The 22,672-nt window shown below is 39.6% G+C and overlaps 1 protein-coding gene across 1 annotated transcript in view; it reads right to left on the bottom strand.

Annotated features, from left to right (window-relative positions):
- Positions 1-17,582, bottom strand: part of LOC104498031 (septin-2) — a 30,801-nt gene extending 13,219 nt beyond the window's left edge. Inside the window, exons 1-10 of the mRNA XM_010141391.1 lie at positions 17,528-17,582; positions 16,362-16,461; positions 14,811-14,897; positions 14,111-14,234; positions 9,222-9,356; positions 8,654-8,771; positions 5,646-5,747; positions 4,701-4,846; positions 3,578-3,661; positions 2,545-2,602 (exon numbers count right to left, since the gene is read on the bottom strand). Coding sequence (XP_010139693.1) covers positions 2,545-2,602; positions 3,578-3,661; positions 4,701-4,846; positions 5,646-5,747; positions 8,654-8,771; positions 9,222-9,356; positions 14,111-14,234; positions 14,811-14,897; positions 16,362-16,461; positions 17,528-17,554 — 981 coding nt within the window. The 5' untranslated portion in view covers positions 17,555-17,582. The remainder of the gene's footprint in view (positions 1-2,544; positions 2,603-3,577; positions 3,662-4,700; positions 4,847-5,645; positions 5,748-8,653; positions 8,772-9,221; positions 9,357-14,110; positions 14,235-14,810; positions 14,898-16,361; positions 16,462-17,527) is intronic.
- Positions 17,583-22,672: the final 5,090 nt, after the last annotated feature.

The raw sequence follows: 22,672 nt of genomic DNA, 5'->3' as shown, positions 1-22,672 counted from the left end.
TACTGCTGACCAACGCCACTGAAGACAGTGGAGCGAAGGGATTCGCCCAAAGCCTCAGGGTAGCTCACAGGAAAAAAAATATAAGAGGAAGTTTGTTCCTTGATGTTCCATGTAATCACAGCATAATATTTTTTTTGAAGTATTGCCTCTCAAAACTTTGGAAGGTTTTCATTACGAGATATTTTCAGAGTAGGAAGACTACAGCATAACACTACAAACTTTAAGTTTGTGCTCACAATGCCAAAACCATCCAAACTGCAGCATATTTACAGTCAGGAACATGGATACCTTTATTCTTCTGTTCACTTACCAGCTCAGAAAAACAGGTCATCACTTGCAAATGAGCTTTTTTGCAGAACCAAACTGAGCAATAAATCCAAAGTGACAGATTAGCAATTCCAGATTGCTGAACTGGGGACCACATCCTTTGGTATAATAAAAGATCATTTAGCCAAAGTGATGCCTTGATAAAGATGATCCTGGCACTAAACCAAGCATTCATTCCTTCCAAGGTTATATAAACCTCACAAAACTGTAAATAGAACTTCAAGCACCGTTACTGATGGGAATGCAAAACAGGAGGGGAAATGGATATTTGTTTTCTCTGCAAAGGCCATGGAATGCAAGCCCATTTCCTCTGTGCCTCTTTCCTCTCCCCAGACTTTTCCTAGTCTGAACCTTAGGGATGATATGGAGATGAAGGGATTTCATACAGGCTTATCTACAGAAGATTCAGCAAATCCGCTTGATCTCTTTGGGACAATAGAATGCAGAAGTTAAAAATCTATTTGTTTTTTCAAGTCCTAACCTAATCCTCTGCAACTTCAGCAGCAGTTACGCAGAAATTATTACTCCCAGAAGAAACTTCCAGAGACCGTCCTCCAAGAAATTCAAAAGACTTCATCCCTTTAGCCATACTACATATAAAAAATTACATATATATATAAATATACTATATATATCTCCACACGAGTGGTGAAAATAGCCCTGTATATAATAATGTATCTGCCACGACAGCAGTTTCCAAGAGAAACAGTTACAGAAGAATTTTTTCAGACATAAGCCTTAAGACAAATAGTTCTACAAGGATACTCAAGTTTCTACTTATGTACTAGACATGTAGAGTTTATACAGTCCAAATATAAGAAGAAACAGTTGACTTAAATTCTCTAAGTCTACTGCCTTGGCATCTTGGAAGCATTATGAAAAGAAAAAAACCCCACAAAACATTTCCAAACAATGCTCTTGACATTTTCAAAGCATCTACTACTCCTGGCTACCAGCTGATGGTCTACTGCTGTTCCGCAGACGCATCAGTAAATGGGGGACAGTTGATCCGTGTGCAGAATACTTGCCGAAGTTCCACTCTCATATGTGTACGGTCATCAAGTGTGTTTTTGTTGCTGAAATCAAGTGATACAGTGATAAAAATGCACCTCATTTAATCTCCAGTAATTCATATTATTATGGTGTAATAGTTATGGTGGTAATCTGCTGCTTCTGCATTTCCTTTCAGGAAAATTTTTTGCTATTTATGTCAACATGCCAGTGTGAGCCAATAGCTAACCAGGGTGAGCTATTTTTACATATGGATGCTATAAAGCAAAAAGGAAATTCGCAGACTGAAGTAACTATATTAAAAAAAAAATTCCATGTATGGGAGTCTCAATCTTTCACCTCAAACATGTAAGACTGCTTGTTGGTTTTTTTATTTCTTACTGCAAATCACTGCACATGTGCATTGACCTTTTGAATCATGCCTTCCTCCATTTCGGGACTTGGATCCAAGGGATTAAAGAAGAATAAACAGAAAACACACTATCTTCCAAGTGGCAGCAAGTCTTAAGTTTTCACAATACAAGCAGTCATAAGCATTGGCAGCGTATCCTTGAATTTAAATATTAGCCTAAAAATCTCTCAATCTTTAGAACTTTAGCATAAAAATGTTAAATTGAAAGGTCTAGTAATAACTTGTAAGCAGAGTAAGAAATCAGAGACTGAAAATATCAAAACCGTAAGTTGACTGGTACAACAGAAATACTATTAATTTTGCTGCAAGTCAAGATTAAGATGCAAAACCATGCACACTAACTATATCATGGGATTCTTAAGACTCAATCTTTTTCTACTCCATAGCCACAACACGTAGGAAGAAACTTACTGGTAACGTGCTTGCAGTAAGCCATGCACATCTGAAATGGCACTGGACTATCAGTCTGCCCCAACACACTATGTTTAAAGCAGCATATACAGCTGACAAATAGAAACTGATTTCAATACATAAAAAATAGCATCGATTCTTATGGCAATTAGCATACAAACTGGAAGTGATCAATATCCGGCCTCCCACCAAGAGTCCACAGGCTACCTACCATCCAGGGTACACCAGTGACTATAAACAAAACACTTTGCGTGCTCCCATTAGGTCCGTCATTTTTCACAACTCCAGTCTTACGCTCCGTAGGCAGTAGCTAATGTAGAATACTGTAACTGGAACACAGCACGGTATATTAAAGAACAACAGTTTTAGAAGCTCCCTCTTACCTCAGCCTCTTTCTGCTGGAGGATTCTATCCTTGTCTACCACTTCTTCTTCAACAGGCCTATCGAACAAAAGAAAGCATTGACGGTGTAATGACACAGAAGTAAAAAACCTCCAGGAGCAGATTCAAGGCTCATGTTTCAGCTAATATAACAAAGAAAGCCTACATGCTTCCACACGGGAGAAACCAGGACATTCTCAAACCCATGCTTCCCTTTTGTAGAACATCACCTTTACCGCACAGACTCTTGTTACCCATGCTCCGTTTCCTACAATTCCCTTTCTTCACTGCTATGGGGATTCTTTGCCATTTAGTCTAAAAAAGAGACTCCCCCGCTGTCTATACCTTGTACAAAAATCAACCATTAAAAAGCTGCTTGGCTATTTCCTTTCTTCTTTAAGATGGAAATGCTTGGCCGAATACTTAAAAGAACAAGAGGGGACAAGAACAAGCTGCTATCAAAACAGATGTAGCACAGGTAGATGCCGATTTTTTGCATTAAGTTGTCAAGGACAAAAACCTTACCAAAAAACCCCACCACACAAAAACCCTACACGTATTACCAAACAAGATTGTTTGGTCTAAACTCCTCTCTCCAGAACTGTATGGGAGAGCGAGAGAACAGCCACCACAGCACCCCTGCAACAACTGGAGAAACCACACTCTATCTACTCGGATAGGCCAAGGCCTATTTAAATGTGAGTTTAGAGCTCATTTTTTCCAAGGAGTCATCATTAAATAAAAACGTATCTTGCTTGCAGCCCACTACTTCTTAATACACTCTCCAATTAAGAGCACAAAGAAAAGAGAACGGACATAAAACCAAGAACAGCTGTTTGTAAGCACAGAGCTTTGCTAGACATTACTCCTCTTCAAGAAGAGCATTTCATACAAATGTCAGTAACTCCATAGACTGAAATCTCATAAGAAATAATTAGTTACATGTGGTATTAGTGCAGAGGAAGAGCAAGTCCAATGTCACAGTAACACAGGAGACTCACAAGCAGCAGATCCCAAGGGCACGCACATACTTACTTGCCAGTTCGTTTTAGCCTCTCCGAACGGAAGTTCTCGTAGTGCAAGTCTTGGGTCACCTCCTGCAGGTCCTGCATGTGCGTTCTAAAACATGCAAAGGGCTATTGAACACTGAGTCCTTTTTGTCAGAGGGAAGAAAATCACCCTTTTATCTTCTATTTTTGTTTCATATAATGGATGTGTTTACCGGAAAAATAATCCTTACAAACCAAGCCTCATGTAAAACTAGCCAGAACACTGCTCTCATGTTTGTCTTGAATTCATGCTTAAGTGCCCTCCCACCAATATTCTTCAAGTCCCAAAGTGCGCTGTCCTCCTGTTCACTGATTACCTTAAAGGAGTTGTTTGTATCAGTTTTTGCAGTGTTAAGAACCTTGTGAAGACAGTTACTCAGAAAGATACTTTAAATCCTAAAGTAGTAGCATTTAAGAGTCAAAAACTAAGTATAATCTGCAACTGAGAACTAGGTGGAGCTCGTTGGCTAACAGCTGACACTGACAATTGGAAATTGTTAGGCAAAAAAAAAAAAAAGGGAAAAAATACTTGTTAGCAATGACCAGCAGAGGGCAATCCTGCCCAGCAGAGACTGAAACCGGCCCCACCAACAGAACCCAATTTCCATCACCCGCAGGACGTCATTTAAAAAAACCAAAAAAAGTCACCTAGAACCATGTGCACAGGCAGAATCTCCACATCAGCTAAAATCATGAAGGGGTGGGGTATGAGAGTTAACACAGGATTTCCTACACTGCCAAGAAAACTGAGCTTTGCCTTTGGGATACTCTTCAGTTCAATCCATCACTTTGAGGAATATCTTAAAGGCTTCTCCACCACACCCACCATACTAAGAGAACTTCAGTTTACATGTAAAGCCATAAAATCAGTTCACATAAGGTATAAAAACTGTCTAGCAATACATCTAGCAATGTAAAATACAGAAAATATTTTCTCAAGTCAGAGATGACAGGATCACAGCAGCAAAACAAGCCGTAGGGGGCTAAAAAGCCACTCTACAGCACCACCAGAGTTAGTTTTTAATTAAGGAGTTTATGTTCTTGCAACTCTCCAGTCACTGCAACAGTTATGTCACCACAGAAGATGGGATAATTTCACCATTACTCACACCAGCATTGTGCGCAGTTTAAGGAAATCATTGTGCTCCGGATTTTCAACTTCAACAACTCCCCACGGATACAGGCGGCCTCTGATTTTTTTCCCTTTCACCTCAATAAGTTGATTGGATCCAATAACAGCAAAAGGAATGCTGGCCTAGTTGAGACAGAGCATAACAAGTTTCTGGTTTAATTTCTGACTGGTTAGGTTTTTTGTGTTTTGTTTTTCTTGTAAAGAAGGCACAAAAACTTTCAAGCAACAGACAGGAGAGGGGAGGAAAGAAATGCTGACAAATACATTCTGCTAAAATCCTCCCACATCAGAAAATCAGTGAATCCTATTTTCCAGGCAATGCAACCTGTCATTACGAACACCTGTAGTTTTGTTTGGATCAGTTCGTCTGAACAGAGGCACAAAAGGAAATGACGCTTTGCTTTTGAAACGCTTGACTGTTGTCGAAGTGCAGTTTGGGCATGTGTCATCTAACATAACATCACGCGTGGAAAACAGCCAACAGAAACACACTTCAGATAGAGATTAAAGTAGCCAGAGAGAGAACTTCAGATGTGTTCTTCAAGCACCTTTGCAAGTATCGCAGCACAGAGAGGAAATTACTTCAGTAAAACCTCTGTTATCTGCTCTCACAGGAGGCAAGTTGTTAATTAGAACAGTAACTATGACACATGCCTCTCTTTGCTTGCACGGTAAAAGGTGTGAGGATTGCAAATCACAGTTCTTGGCCGAGAACCGCTTACATTTAAAAGGTAAGAGAAAGTCACAGCACTACATTTGGAATTCTGATGAAGCAGAGCGGGATAAAAAGGATTATAATTCAGAGTAAACACTGAAGAAAACCTGAATTTTCAACATGTTCTAAAGGAATACAGTGCCTTCAAGCGTGCGGTGGGCTTGAAGAACTACTGCAGCAATATAAAAAACTAGGAGTGAAACTTGCCTTTAAAACTCTGGTTTGTTCTTTAAACTCCTCATCTTCATCAGAATCTGCATCAGGGAGCTGATAAATCCTAATGCCATGTTCAGAAATCTCATCCAGAACCTGAAATTTACAAAAAAAGGAAGAATTATAAATTCTTCTCTCATTGAAAAGTTAAAAATATATAAACTTGATTTACTTGTAAGTCACATCTAGAAAATTCAGAATGTTTTTCTGCTTTGAGTAGTCTGACAATGCCTAGAAAAAATCATTAGCAGAAACTGCCTTTACTTATGCTTTGAGTACAAGACTATCTTACATGGCATTAATTTCATGCTGCCTATGAAGAAAAAAACCCAGAAGTTTTCATTTTTTCTTTACTCAGAGACTTGAACCTCAAGACCATCAATACCTTGGAAAAAACAGTACAAGGTGTAAAAGCACTCAGCAAGCAACCTCCATGTTTGGAGAGGTAAGAAAGGAATACTAACAGGGAAATCAAAATCACATCCTTAAAACGAAGGAAGGACGCCTACACTAGGCCTGGTTGGATTTTAAAGATGTCATTTTACTACTGAAAAAAAAAAGTATCTTAGAAACATTACTGATACTTGCTAACCTCCTCATAGTATTCTTGGGTTCCTCAATCCTCTGTCATGATGGCAACAGATAGCTATGGTACAAATAAAACTTGCACAACCAGAGCTTCGTTCTTAAACAGCTGTTCAAAATAAAACAGCCCTTCAGATCATTAGGAGAGGAATGACCAAGTGTGAACCACGGCTACTCCCATGACAGTGTTTTCCTGTCAGGTATACAAACACTCCCCACACTCACATGCACATACTGAATAAAATCTTACATGCCTCCACCTAGACAGAGAATGTTATTTTTAAAAGAAAAATGAAATCTGGGAATAACTGTTGCCAATAAGCAATTGATAGTTACATTCACACAATTCCACTTAAATCACTGCACGTTATCTTCCGTTTTCCAAACAGTAACTAGTCACCAAATGATAATAAAGGATGCACAGCTGGGATAGGTGGGGCAGTGCCATGCCTTTAAGTAGCTGCATAGAACAAGAAAGCACATTTAACCTGCTGAGATCTTAAAAGATAAAATACAAGAGAAACAATAACGGGAAAGCCAGCAACAAGGGGTGCTAGAATAATATATTACAGCTGTTAAACCTAGTGCTTTCCTGAAAGGAAAAAGAATTGCAATAAAAACAAACTGTATTTTACGGTCCTAACAAAGAAACAGCATTTTGCTTCTTCAAATCTGAATTTTATTGGCCTCAGAGGATTCTGTGTTCCTAAAGATTAGCATTCCCATGGGAAATTAGAAAGAAGTCAAAATATTAGTTCCCGTCTCATGAAGTCATTCTTTTGAGCAGGTTTCCTTAGCAGCTTTGCATGGCACGGCTTGTGAAACTGTCCTGCATTTCTTCCCACTCAAGAGTTTTAAAAAATAACTTTGAATTCCAGAAAGACCAAACAGGAATTACTCCAAGCTGGGTTTCCTTTGCAAGCACCAGAAGCTGGTCTTGCTGCTTAGTCCGAAGTGGCAAAACAAAAACACTTGATGTTAGATTTATGGCCAAATGGCAGCAACATCTAAAAAAAGTAAGACTTCAAGCTGCCTCAGCAAAGCAGGATTTTGATTCTTACTCTTGATTAGAGATTGTGTTAGCCAAGATGCTTTGAGTTAGAACAATATACAGTAGCTAGACTTTCAAAGCTTTGGAACCACATTATACATTTCACTTAGTATAAACTCAGCTTGTAGAGTGACCTTTGCCAGCAGTACAAAAATAATGAAGACTTGTTTACTTATTTCCTAACCACTCCCTCAGATACAGCATAAATACCATTCATCTTCTTATATCAGCCAATAAATGTGGTGTCCATACACGTAAGTCAAGACTGTTTCAAAGACTAGTTAGTTAAAAGAAATTTTACTTAAGCTATACAGAACTAGACATGTATTAGCACTGAATATGGTCAAGAGAGGTTGCCTTTAAATTAATCTGTTCATCACAGGATATGCAAACTTCATCTCCATCTGCCCAATAACGTGCATCGTAAACCCTCAATCTAACATCACTTACAGAATCGTACTAAAAATAAACAATTCCAAATTCACATCGAGAAACACGTTTGCTTGCACTACTGCCATGGTTCAGCTAAAACCCGGTGTTAACAATACAGAGGCCAATGTCAAACAGCATTTGCATTATTCTAGGCTTGAACATAAGAGAGGCCACCGAACAGCAGATAAAAGGAACACAAAAGAAAGAGTCTCAGAAAGATTTAGTTTAGTAGCACTGTCAGGAAAGCCTTTCTCCAATGCAGTGCTGAGCGTGGCCCAGCATTTCACACGAACAGGTAAGCTAGCAGGAAAATGTACACAAGACAACATACTTTTTTCCTGTAACAATGGAGCTACAAAGAGAATCCTGCTTATATATTGGCCTAACTTGTCCTGCCTCCGCATTAGTGTTTGTTTGTATCACAGGTTTTATTTTGTATCATGGGTGCACTTATTAAGCACGTTTCCAACCACCTCAGCTTAACCACATGTTGCTACAAACCACACAGCACAGTTAGAATATGCAAACCAACTTTCTTTTGGATGAAACTAGAACTAAAGATACACTCAGAACATATCTAATGCACTCCCACCAGTTATGGGCATTCAGTCCACTTACCTAAATGAGAGTTAAGCTGAAAGAGCTACACTATGTGCATTTCAGGATGATCCGAGCCCTCATTACAAACCATTTTGCTCAAAACCTGCTCTACTGCGGTGCGTGGCTTGCTAAGACGACGCTAAGAATAGCCAGATTCTCAGCGAATCTAACTGGTAAAGCACATCAGACTTCAGAGAAGATTTCCCATCTCACACTTCTTGAAGATTAGGCCCCTGGCCAGTATCATTCACCCCTCTTCAGTCTGCATTTACTTTACATGTGCCTTTAACATTGTACAGGTTGCACTGTAGGCATGATCAAGTGCTAGACCTACTCTTCTCTTCAGCCTTTCCCTCTCCTTCAGCGTCAGTGTGTCAGCCTTGGCAATCACAGGGACAATGTTGACTTTCCCATGAAGAGCCTTCATGAATTCTACATCTAATGGTTTCAGCCTGCCAACAAGTAGAAAAAAAATTGAAAAAAAAGGGGTGTTTTTTGTATTAAAAAGGGATAGGTTTTGTATTAAAAAAAAATACTTATTTCAAGCATCTACATAAATAGTATTTCCAGAATAAATTAAGTCAGAGCATTTGCTTACCAGCTTGGTTGTGTAAAGACTCAACTGGAATCAAAATTGTCACTACAAGACAAATTTATTGTAAGCTCTTATTTTTCTCGGTGATAAACAACATAATACTGACTGCTTCAAAACAGTATTAAATGCCAAAAAGGGGACAAAACAGAGGAGAGCGTTAATCCCCAAAGACCATTTTAATTGTGATGGTTAACTGATAGTGTGGGAAGTAACTGAATTAACATTAATTTTCCAGATCAAGTAATGAACAGACCTATGAACAAGATATAACGCCCTAAAATACAAGGGCTCGAGAGCTTTATCTTACCCATGACCGAAGGGAGAGATGAAGTAAAAGCAGCAATGGACTCTGTTGTCTATAATGTGGCGCCTGTTCAGACCACTCTCATCGTGAAGGTATCTTTCAAACTGGTTGTCAATGTACTGGATAATTGTTTTGAAGCTGTGGTATGGGGAAAGGAAGAAAGAGGCATCTTAGATTAAGCTTTAAAATAATTTTAAAATAATTATGAAAAGCTAAGAACAGAAGGAGGATAATCAAACTTTTATTAAGCACATTTCTATTACAAAAATTCCATTTCCTAGCATTGTTCTGCTACAACAGAAAAGTATTTTGATAATGCAAAAAAACCATTTTCATAGCAACCACCAAGAGTCTATTTGTGCTTAGGGCTCCTTTCAAGTGTTACTCTGTCCACTGGATAAAAAGTTCAAGTGCAAGCTCAAAAAAAGCACTCAGTGCTGAGACACCACAGACAAGAACGGAAGATTGAGGATTTTTCTGCTTTTTTTCCTGGGGATAGGGAGTGAGGATTTGGTTTTAAACCAGCTGACAAATGACATATTCTCTTGATTTACAACCCTGACATTAGAGCTAGGTTTCTACAGTTACCTATGAAAATTCTGTTATTCCAGACTGTTTGAATCAAGTACAAATACATTTGCAAGTCATGCACTAAAGCATCACATGATTTACTAAGCTATTTTTGTTACCTTACAGAATCCTTTTCTGTTGGCAAAGAAATATAATTCCTACTTAGTTCAAGGCAATTTAAAAAATGCCCTACCAAAAAAAAAAATAAAGGAACACAAAAATTTGATCACGTTGATTAATCAGACACAAAGATCAGTGACGAAAGAGAGAAAAGAAAACACGATGCATTATTAAGAAGATTGCTTTAAGATACCCCAGAGCATGCAGACACCTGCAAAGAACATTAATATAAAAGGACACTTTATATTAAGTACTGCAGGGGAAGGGAAACGAACGCGCTGATGAAGATAAGATTAGGCAGATGGTTGTATGTGATCAACATATCTTAAACCACTCAGGGAAAAACGGAGCAGAAAGCTTAACTTGAAAAAACAGTACTCCTGTTGCTGAGAAAGTGCAAATTTGACTAGAGAAATTTAGGGAGGAAACAGACAAGAGAACACAACAAAGGAACTAGTGATCTGGAAGATGAACACATACGATGATGGCAAACACTGACAGGCAGCCAAGCTCAGCCCTGGGCTGCGTGGCTGTAGTGAAGATGACAGAAAGCAACAAGAACGATGGAAGAGATCCTGAAGGGAATTTTATTTTCCAAAGTTAAGCAAGCTTTGGGATCTAAGAAGAATAAATCCATAGTGGAATATATACACACACACCTATATATTTGCAAGATTTGTAGCATTCTAAGACATACTACAGAAGATGACAGAGCAAAACATGGAATTTATTGGATTTTTATTTCAATGCTGCTCAAGTCCTTAAGAACTAGCAACTTAATACCTAAATGTGTTGAAAAGGACATGGTTTACATTCCTGTTGATCTTAGATACTCTTTAGTTGGTGAAAGGTATCAAGACTGAAGACACACAAACAGTAAGATAGAAACGAAGCACAAACAATGGAAAAGCAACTTTCGCACATTTCCCTGGCAGTGTAACAAGTTTACGTGCAGTTTCTACCTCTAACGGCCATAGTTTTCCCTATAAATATGGTGTTAGTGTCCTGTACCTCCTGACTTCCGGGAAACACCTGGCTAACACCAGTGTGCTATCATTACATGGGAGATAGCACATCCTGTATCGTAACAGCAAACAACATAACCATTGCATTTAAGCTCGTTGGGGGAAAATTAACAATATTACCAAGCTGCCAAAACCCACAAACTACAATTTCATCCAGTAAAAAAAGAAAGTCAGCAGCAACCAGAAAGCAGTTATCAAAGAATGACCTGCGACACTGCAGCGCAGATGAAACGAGGCGTATGATCAGCAGTCTAACAAGGTCATCTGCAGACTGTTTTTGTCAGCCATCCTTCTGACGCCAGGTTTGAACCCAAGTTGCATGAAGCAGTATTTTTCCCCCCTCCCCTCTTTAGGTCGTTTCTCTCCTGTCTGATGAAAGATGTTACTTTAAGGACATGCATCTCTCACAATCCCAATATCCTTGCGCATGGAAGAGCTGTTGTACATTTGAAAGCTCCCACCATAAAGAATTTTGCTATTCTCCAAACACAGGCCTAAGTTGATGCCAAGAGTCTCTCTAGGTGTAGCTTGAGTCTAGAATACTGAGCTCCCACTAGCACTAAAGCTTCAAACAGAATCTAAAACATCATCCCCGTGGTTAACTGTGGTTAGCATCCACCTTTTAATACAGACTTTAATAAAAGCAGCATTTGGAAAACAAAAAATCATCTACCTTATAGTACCACACATTCTCTAATAACTCATTTCCCAGTCCTACATTACTATTCTTCCAATCCAGGAGACCCACTGGACAAACTCCTGACACCACATACTCCTTACTGTCTGTCTAATCCTTCTTCTGTCACAGAAAATGCGTAAAATTGACTCCAAATCCCATCCTTGAAATTCAAACTCTAAAATTAAGCCCTTTCATCAATGCAAAGACAGAATCCAAAAGCCATTAGGAAACCTACTCAGGAGAAAGAAATTTGAAATAAGATCAGCAATTGCTGCCTCCTGGAGACACTGTGCCAGTTAGAGTTACCTCTGTTCAAAAATAACTGTAGTAAAATTCATCACCCTGAAAAACAGGTAGTCTGCACAAACTGCAGTGTTCCCCAAAAACGTGCTTTATAAAACCTGGATCAAGATGAGCACCACCTACCGGTCAACTGTAACTGCAGGAAATGTTCCTGAACACAAACCTAAGTTCAAAACCACGAAGCTGCTGCTTCCTCTGCGCTGCCAAGGAAGGAAGGTAGCTGCACTGGGTTTGTCTGGACTACAAACTGAAACAGTTTATCCATCCAAGTCCCTATGATGTCTGCAAAGACTAGCAGACTTAGTCAAAATGACACTCGTCCTGGCTGAAAGTCTTTTTATGTGACGTAAGAAAACATAAGACAGAGACAATTAAAATTCACTGCATCTTTTCATTTCCTAGTATACAAGTATTATTTGTTCCCATAACACATTTTGATTTGTCACAAAAAAATTAAGTATAAACCAGTAAATTGTTCTACTGGGTCTGAATTGTCATGGAATGACTCTTATTTAGCAAGCCTTCAAAAAGAAAGGGGGAAAATCTGAACACGTAGGTCTCTAAGAAACATCTGAACAGAATAAACAAAGGGCATTAGAACCTAATCAACAGGAAGTGCTCCACTAACACAATACACAGGCTGCAGAGCTCTCGGCTCCAGCGGAAGGAAGCTCTAGTCAACAGTGCACAAAACAAGCGAGACCATTCCGCAGTCCAGAAAGATGCCTAAGTGTTATTCTAAATGTTCAGTTATTTTTAACTTAAAGTAGAAGTGGGAGGAAAATAAAAATCCCACTACATCTTCACTTTCCGACTTTCATTTAGTGTATTACACAACTTCACTGCCTTCACTTTTGCTGTGTCTCTGCAGTACACCATAGAAAGAAATGAAAAACCAGGTCTGATAACAACGCTCTGCAGAACACTCCAGGTAACACAGCACTCCGTCAAGAAAAGATTACAAAACATTCTATTAGCATTACAGATGTTTATTTGATCAGCTATTTGCCTCCTTCCTGATCTTTAACTTACACTGAAGAACTCAAATCAGCCAGTAGTAGCTTTACACTCCCTTTCTCTGCACAGTGAGACTTTGTTTGCCTTAGTTAGATTAACACCACCACCACAAAAAAGTGTGAACAAAAATCAATGGCTAACCAGAAATAAATACTGTTAGCACTTCTTAAAAGACAAACCACATGGAAATTTGAAGCTTAGCTTCTAGTTGCACTGGAATAGTTCAGGCATTCAAGTAAGCACATTAATGTATCTCATCTTCAGCTGAAAAAATTTTTACAAGATCATTTTTGACAGTTAATGTGCATGATGATGATTTGGAAATTACATTTATGAATAAACTTATTAATTCTAATTTTGTTACAAACTGCCCAGTTCCTTCATAGCTATTTTATCATTTTCTTTCTTCATGCTCTTTATGCTAAAGCATTTATGTACGTTGCCCAGTGTACCTGCAGACAATTAATTAACAGCAGTATCTAGGCCAGAGAGAGCTAAGCAGTAACTCCATGATTAAAGAAATGCAGTTTTATCTCAATGGCTAGCAGTACACATAAAGGACAGGGAATGAAAAGTACTGTCTTAAAAATATGGAAACTTGATGGGCCAGAGACACAGAAAGTAAAAGACAAACAAAAAAATGCTCTCCAACAGAATCCTGCCCTATCAGAGCAGCTACGGAAACAAGAAGTTGACTGCAGTTGTCACAGAGAACCTGACTGGAGGAAAGGCCATTAATTCTGAGGGAGAATCACACACAGTTTAGGGAACACTAGCCAAACCTTTTAAAAACATAAAACACGGTTAGAAAATTGAAACAGGAAGTTGTACAAAGTAATACAATTTTAAAAGAGATGTGTACTTTAGGCAACAAAAATCCTAAGGGAAACTTGATTTGAAAGCTCACACAAACTAAACGATCATGTCACTGATGATATGAAGATGAGCACCCAGAATGCAGAAGTGTTTAACTGCAAGGACACAGAAAAGACCCTCCACCACAAATTCCAGATAACACTCCATTAAAGTGAAGAATAACGAACCTGTTATTTCCTTCTAGTACAAAGCTAGCCAAGACCACCAGCTGAATCACCTACGTTCAGAAAGACAGAGGCGCTAGAGCAGTGCTTGCGTTAAGATACAGACTTGATCAAGCAAAGCAGCATTTCCGCACATACCAGTCCTGGCTGTTAATGGCGTCTCCATATCCTGGTGTGTCAACTACGGTTAAACGCAGTTTCACCCCTCGTTCCTCTATCTCTACTGTAGAAGCTTCAATTTGAACTGTTCTCTCAATTTTCTCTAAAATAAAGGAACATTTTGATTGTTATTATGCCTACCAATTGCAGCAGAACAGAGGAGGAAATGCAAGCTGAAGTGTACCGTAACCTACGTGACATGAAATACTTTAAAGAAAAAACCAAGCTAGCTAGTCAAAACTTAACACCACACTTTTGTAAATAACCAAGAAGCAATGAACAAAAAAATACTCATGACAATACACAAAACTAAACTCAGAGGCATGCTATAGGTCAAAAATTATTCACACCTCTAACTAGGATTTAAGGCATTACAGGCAAAAAACATCAGAAGAAACGGGGACTAGAGTAAAAGCACACTTAGGTATACTGACAGAAACAGTTTGGAGGGGTTGTTTTTTAAATAAAAATTGATGAAGAAACAACAAAGGCTGAGTCTTTGCAAGAAAACATAAATGACAGCTCAAAAAAAAATACAATTTGGAGGATTAAAATACATCTAAACAGCATGAAGAAAGGGTGTCACTGGTGAGATTATCACCAGAATGAAGCAATGTTAACTGAAAGAACATGAGATTTCATAGGACATGTGCTGAAGGAACTGCAAACCCAAATTTACCTGCAGCTCCAGGAATATAACGTTCTGGATAAAGATCAGTCAGGAACAGACTGTTAATTAAAGTGGATTTTCCCAAGCCAGACTCACCTACAAACAAAATAATTCAGGTTATTAAGCATATACACCTTTTACTCCAGGCTTTTTAAAGCACCTCCTCTTTCCCCGAGCCCACACTATGGAGGAAAAATAATTTGTTCATCAGGATCCGCCCTAGTTTTTGAGATAAAAACATCAAAGGTTCAGCTAAGCACTTTAAAAGCAGAGGAAAAACAATCCTCTAGTGTTTTTATAAATGTAACATGAAAACACTAAATTTACTGTAATAGATTTCATAATAAAAGCTGAAAGGTCATACAGCACTTTGACCATAGATCTAGAGATAACTAGCTTACTTCAGGGAAATAAAAGCTTTTTTTTATTTAAACTTTAAGAAGTTGAAAATTTCTGAGAGCTCTAAGGCTTTCCTAAGCTAGGAATTGAACTTGAACGATAGTTGGGACGGAAACAAATAAAGCAATCTCAAACTAATAGTTGAGCTTTTCACCCTGTGAAACAGAAGATGATAAGAAAATTATTTGAAATCCACCTAGGAAGTTCCATAATTCTAGAACTTCACGTCATATAAACTTTGTCCTATATCGAAGTAATAAAGTTAAACCTGTAAATGCAATTACTAACTCTCAATTTCAAGAAGTTACTTTTTTCCTAAGCTGAGAAATCCAAGGGTCAGCATTTAGAACTACTGGCCATGTCATTTGAGATGCTACTAACCTAATCTCAGAGCTGGAGAAGTTATCTGTACTTACCACACACTACAGGAAAGAAAAAGTCTCTACACCTATCACGAATCACCTATTTATTTTACAGACATTGCTGAACGCTCCATCACCAAATAATCCCAAATGGCACTACAGCACACAGAGACTAAGAAGGAAGTGTTGTGCATCTCTTCTCATCTTCATTTTTCAGGAACATGCAATTCCAAAGTAACCCTATCAAAAGGTGACAGTGCTCTAGAGTCCCTTTACACTTGTGTAACATTAAACTGATTCAATGCAAATGTAATTCAACGCGTCACTTAAACCAGCTTTGTGCCAAAGGACTTTCCATCAAAGACTCCTACAGGTGCCCATTCGCACAACAGGCAAACCAAAACTTTAGTTGTAATACCAGAGTGAGTCAGTACAGAACAGCAGACAACATAAGAATAGCATCACCATTTTGACAGGAAGATAGTCACCATGTGCACTCATGCCTTCAGTGGGGAAATGGGAGTCAAAGAAGATTAAGCAACTATCCCCACCATCTGGTAATGAGTCAGGAGTACAAGAATGTCCTGTTGGCTCAAAGTCATCATCTGTAATCACTACAAATACCCCCTCCTACCAAACATGACAAAATAGTAAAGAGATTTAATTAAAGAGCGCAAAGAGGTTCGAAGCTTTTTCTTCTGTGTAAGTCAACTGCTAAGTAGGAAGATACCTACGTCTATGCACAAGAAATTTTTTTGTTGTTATTTAAGTATTTTTGACTGCTAAACAAGCCACTTACCAACCACCATCAGTGTGAATTCAAAGCCCTTCTTCACAGACTTCCTGTGAACCTGGTTGGGTAGATTAGCAAATCCCACATAGCCTGCGGAGTCGGAAAACTGACAACAAAACAACAGTTGAGAACAAATGAGATTTCCTTCCCCCTAAAAAGTTGAAACAGAGTTCAGTTCATTGTATAGAATGAAGTGCAGAGGTATATAAAGCACATGGAAAAATAGAGAATGAAACTATTTGTTGCTGCTATAGCAAATCAGACCTTGAAACAGGCCCATTTACCAAGCAGTCTGATATAAACAGATATTGCTAAGTACCTTGAGCGACACATAAACAAAAGTCTCTCCTTGGATTAAAAAAAAAATCTGCAAGCTTGCAAAAAACACACGATTATTTATCTTAAGCTATCAACACAGCTAAAACTCCTGAAGATTTTAAGCTAGAGGTCAAAAACATCTGTTCAAATGCAGTATCTGCTGCCACCATCTTCTGTAAGTAACCCATACATTCACACGTAAAAAACCGAGAACATTGTATAGTCGTGCAGAGATCACCAAGGCACAACCACGCAGAGACCTATCTTCTGTGGCTGAGCTGTTCGCCTAACTTCACAATGCGTAACTTGTAACACAAAAGCAGGAAAAAGAAATGTGCCTGAAAAAATCATCAAAGAGATGTGGGCTATAAAAAGGGCAGTCAGCTTCCCCATCTGTTACTGACCTAACAGCAGCCTGAACAAGAACTGCAGCCGCTTGCTTTAGGGACCCACGAGCTAGCTGGAAGCACCGATTTTACACAGTGCCATATTGCCAGTGGGGCAGGGGCGATACGGGGAGGGGGGAATCGCTTAAAAGGCAATTAGTTATTTGCTAACAGTCCTTTTAAAACTCACCTAGATAGGGAAAAACATGAGAAATCAAGGTTTGTCAGATGAGATTTCCTAAGGCAAAGGCACCATTCTGAATGTGTAAGCCGGCACTGAATGTCTGGCAAACATCCTATCACTAGGCTCACTGCAAGGTTCTCTACCAAACGGTGCCTTTCAAGAGATGCATCTGAAGCAATAAGGTAGCATTTATTCACTATCTGACCACTTCAGTAAAACTACAAGTATTTTCAGAAGTTGAACAAATTCTACACAGAATTTTGGTTGTGCAGCCATCTCTTTACCTTTACTTTTTCACCTGACTGAGACATGTTTCGTCACTCCAAATTTCAGACGCTGGAAGACAAAATGCATACTGCATGTTAGCGGATTTGGAGATTACATTCATTTTAATTTTCAACTCATCAATTGCATACAATATTCACGTTTTATTCTAGTTGAATCAAATGTCACACACTCCAAGATTATCAGAATAAATACACCATAATCAAAATGGCTGCTTCCGCAAAGCTACGCACAGGAAAGAAACTACTCAGGATTACCGAAAGCAGAATACTTTGTTTAAATACCTGCAAGTTTTAAAATAGAAAGATTCCTTTAAAGCTCAAAATAACAACATCTGGTATCCTTAAAAATCTTTCACCCGTTCTGTCCTTAGAGAAGAAAAAATACCTACTGAAAGCCAATGCTGAGTACACATGGTACTCCTGCGGTAATTTTTCTTAAGTTCCCTGGTTCTGTAATTAGCTAATAAAACCCAAATCTCATACTCTCTGTTCCCAGTCCCCTGCACAGAATGGCATAAGGAGTTCTTTTGTTCCTTCCATTTTTCCTTTCCACTTATGAATTACATGTTTCTTAAAGATGGTTTACAAATAGGTGAAGGTAATACAACTGCTGTCCATAAAACTATATTTGAGAATTACAGACAGCTTCTCTTATGCTATTTCCAGGTAAAGGTTATGAGATTATTTTCAGTCACTTCAAAGCACTATTGCTGACACCAAACATCGCAGAACCTTGGCACTTGGCTAACCCACGCTGGACATGAAAACTCACCCTGGTCTGAAGGACTATCAAAAAGACTTGCTCTTTAGTTTCAGACGACCAGCGCAGCTGGGTTTTGGCAAGCCCTTATCTTTTTCCTCAAGGGTGTTAGTTGTGCTATAGATTAGTTATCACGGCAATAGCGAAGCCCTTTTATTCAGAGAGGCCACAGAGCACTGACAGGAAACCCAGAAGTGGCAGGAGCACTTCACAGCTTGGTTTGTTGACCACACAGCTCCTGGCCTGGGAAAGCGGGGAAGTGACCTCTGCAGGCACCTGCGTGTTCCGACAGAAACGCCTTCCTGTTGGGTAGCGGGAGTTGTTCTAGCAGCCTACAGTCCAGTTTGACACCAGCAGATTAACAGCCAAATCCTAGCAGAGGCACACTAAGCTTCGGACTAAAGGAAAAACTCAAGGGAGCATAATTGCAATTTGGCATTTTAAAGAAAACATCTTCAGCTCAAGTGGCATTTCACTTGCCCTGAAGCAGGCATTTCACATCCTGGCAGCCTTGCAGGCACCAGCAACCCCCTAAGCAAGGAAAGGGTTTTTTTTTCCTCCTGCAACTACTTTTCCCCAATAGCCAGTTCATTTGCTTGCTAATGAAAGCCTAATACACCCATCTCCTGGAAAATAAGGGCACCCAGATCCTAATCATCTTCTGACAGCCTCTAATTGAGTATTCCTCAAAACAGCCTGGGAAACGCCCCTTAAAAATGTTTCTAAAAAAAAAAAAAAGCTTCTTTTTCTTTGACTAATATGCAAGGGCTCATTCCAGCCTCCAGCCAACCAGCCCTACAGATCCTTCAAGAGAGTTACAGCCTCACTGAGGGATGTAACTCATTGCTCTGTCCACATCTTGCTTCTGTGTTTGGAAACCTCTGTTGTCATCTTGTCTATAAAACCAGCAGCAGAATTCAAGTTAGAAAAGATCATAAATAGTCACTGAGTGCTAATGTAGACAGACTTTCTGGCCCGTTTCTCACAGTAATGCCAGACAAGAAGCCACCCAGAGCAGCTGCCTGAAGTTAGAGGTGAGAAGGGGGAACAATTCAGAAGTAAATATGTATGGCAAATCCTCTAATTCCCCCTGCTTTAAACTAAGAGTATAGGCACATCCATTGCAGCATTACCCAAGCTACTTAATTAAAAAGCAGAAGATTTAAAATTACTGTCAACTGATTATAACACACTTGGTTTCAAAAGTAGTCTGTCATCTCATAAAAAGCTAAATTTACAATAAATCACTTCACAAATCAAATTTGCAAAGCCTGTTTCCTACCAGGCAAACAACAATCACCTTGTGTCTTAACTCTGACCAAAAAGCTCTACCTCCCGCAGCCAGAGGTACAGGACAGCTGCTCCAACCACACCTTACGCTTATGCGTCTGTGTACAACAGGCATCCACAATTCATTATTCCCCACTGCATTGTATCAGAATAACTAGAAGTTAGCTAAAAAAACACAATAAAACTGCTGTTCTGCAACACCTATATCGGGCACTGGGGTTCAAAGGAATTCTGGTCCTCAGCCTCCGCACATTTGGCAATTTGTAACACTGCCCTCATGAGGTTTCCTAGAAAACTATTTCCCCAATCAACTTTCATGGATGACCATGAGCCATCTTCCTGAAGCTTTACCAGATCACTGCAAACCAAACCTGTACAATTAGCAAAATATGTTACATCTTCTCACAGCACCAACCAACCACAGCGTTTACGGCATGGTGTAAGAGTCACAACATGCCAATGGGCCAGAGTGCATCAGCGACAGCCGAAACCCCGTGGTCCGTCTGCACACCACTGCCTCAAACATTACCATAACGTGATGCTGAGGGACTGACACCCCTCTGCATAGTGCCGCATCTGGAAATTGTAATGTTTCATTTTTGATCGACTGTCCATAATAAAATAAAATATACTTAAAAATAACAACTAAGGCAAAAGAGTAAGCCGGAGCTGTTCCTTTGTCTTTAGATTTTCAAAGGACTGTTTCAACCACTGTGATATCAGCAAAGCAACACATGCAAAATATTTCAAAGAGAAAGGAAAAGATAAAATACAATTTCATAAACTTGCAAAAAGCAGTGAAACTTCATTTGCAAATAATAATTGTGGGCCCCACTTAGAAAAAGAAAACCAGGGACACTATGCTGACACCACGCTACAGTACAAGACTGTCCAAATCAGGTTTTTTTGATAGATAACCTAACAAAGATCCACTGCAGACCTAACGAAGTTCTATCCTAAACAACGTCCTGTTCAGCAATCGTAGGGAGCAGGTTACCACTAAGCTCAGTTACAGCTGCCTCCTCTACAAACAGAGGCCAGGAACGTGCCATCCCACCATCTTCTGCTAGGAACAGTGTTCCAGTGAAAGAGAGAGAGAGAGGAAGGAAAATGGGTCATTTCCTTTGTTCCTGTCAGGATGTAAGAAGTAAACTGCTAGGAACAGGCAGACTGGGAACTTCTTAATAGGAACAGCACAAAGAAAACGCTGTGAAAAATGTACAGAGCGTTTCCATATAAGGACATTAAACAACATTTCAAAATAATCACTTTAGAATGACCTTAACAACTGTCTCTACAAGCAGAGCAGCCCTCCTGATTCATGAAATGAGGCCTCTTTCTTTCCAGCTAAGATTACATGACTGATAATTTTTAAAAGTATTTAATAACCTATGAAGGAACCACAGAAAGCAGTAAAGATTTAAGAAGGATTCCAAGTGCTGGAAATGGTCTCAACAATGTTACATTCTGAAATCACATTTTCATACTTAGAGCAGACAGATAAATGCTCGGAGTATGTCAGTAAAATACCAATATTTGTGGTTTCTCACAAAAAGAACTACAAAAACCCACAAGAGAGGTCAGAGTCAAGTACTGAGGCATGTAACTGATTAAAAAACATATTCATAACTTCTCCAAGTGTCCTGCATACAGAGAAACAGGGAAGTCATATGAAAATTAAGTTTCCTCACTCTTCCAAACTGGATAGAGGGGTATTCCAATACACAGCAGTTAACTTTTTTCAGCAGCTTATACTATCAAAGTTGTATGAATCACCCAATTCTATCAAACGGCAGGTCCAGCAGAGCCTGTTCTCTGTGTCACGCTTTTGTGTGTCGCACATCCTCACCTTTGCAGGTGGAACCCCCCTCCCAGAGGTTCCCAGGGAGAAGCATCACTACCAGTAACCCCAGAAAACTCCACTTCCCTCATCAGAAAGAGACGTTACCACTGAAGGAATCCTCTTTCACACATTAACAACTGAACACATTTCTGCATTACTCTTGTTCAGGAAAACGACTGTATCACTTCCACCAGACACAGAATTTAACAGCACGTGCAACAACCCAGCTATGGCACTTGCAGGCAGACCAGGGTAAGTGTATACCCTTGCTCTGTCTTGGAATTAGCATTCAGTGCTGGAAGTTGTATAGGCGTGGTTTTGATAACGTATTTGACCCAATGACACACCTTATATATCGCTACTGGGAACGCACCGCTGTTCGTCAAAACTTGTAACACTTCTGAGGCTCAAAGGCACACACATGCACAGCAAAGGGCGACAAGGAAGGAAAAAGGTCTAGAAAAAGCAATGCATGAATCTAGAGCCCTAATCCTAAATATTTTATCTGAAGCTCCATTTCAATGCTAACATACTACTCTAGACAACTTCCTTTCTCACTGTTACTCCAATGAATGCAGTCACTTTGCAAGCACAAAGCAGGCAATGATACCATTCCCACGAATAATCAGGTTTAGTGATTATGTGCTTCCTACGCAAGCAGCTTTTGACAGTGTCTTCCCAGAGTTACTGTATTAGAGAAAAATACTGTAAAACAGACCTGCAAACGTGAAAAGCTGGGGCTTTTTATAAATTAAAAATATAACCATGTTAGCCATGATCACTCGACAAGAAATAGGCAGCTCTGCCTCTCCCTTGCAAAGCTTAACTATAATTGTGTATGCTCTGGCAATACAGAGCACACAGTAATGAGTCAGTAGTTTAAACCACCTCCAAATCACGCTCAAGACTCATGACAGCGTGCAGTCTCCAACCTGCATGTAAACAGTAATTTAAGGCCTTACAAAACCCAACAACAAACAGAGCACTGAAAGTAAAGCGTTTGTTCTGGCTGCTGGCACACCAGGCACAGGCCGTGCTGTGCAATGGTGGGCTCTGCCTCTCCCCGCAGAGCCTCGCTCCCAGCAGCTGGCCACGCTCGGTGTTGCAACGGCAAAAACATCTGAGGAATGCCCGACGGAGACAGGACTTCCTGCTCCATCCTCGCCCCGCTCTCCGGCTACAGTCTGCCGGGCAGGCCGCGGCAGCACAGAGCCCGCGCCCGCATCTCAGAAGCAGCCTTAGAAACAAA

Source organism: Buceros rhinoceros, unplaced genomic scaffold (genome assembly GCF_000710305.1).
Source record: "Buceros rhinoceros silvestris isolate BGI_N320 unplaced genomic scaffold, ASM71030v1 scaffold13460, whole genome shotgun sequence".
Taxonomy (NCBI): Eukaryota; Metazoa; Chordata; class Aves; order Bucerotiformes; family Bucerotidae; genus Buceros; species Buceros rhinoceros.
Note: the sequence above shows the minus strand (reverse complement) of the source record. Positions and strands in the feature narration are given on the sequence as shown.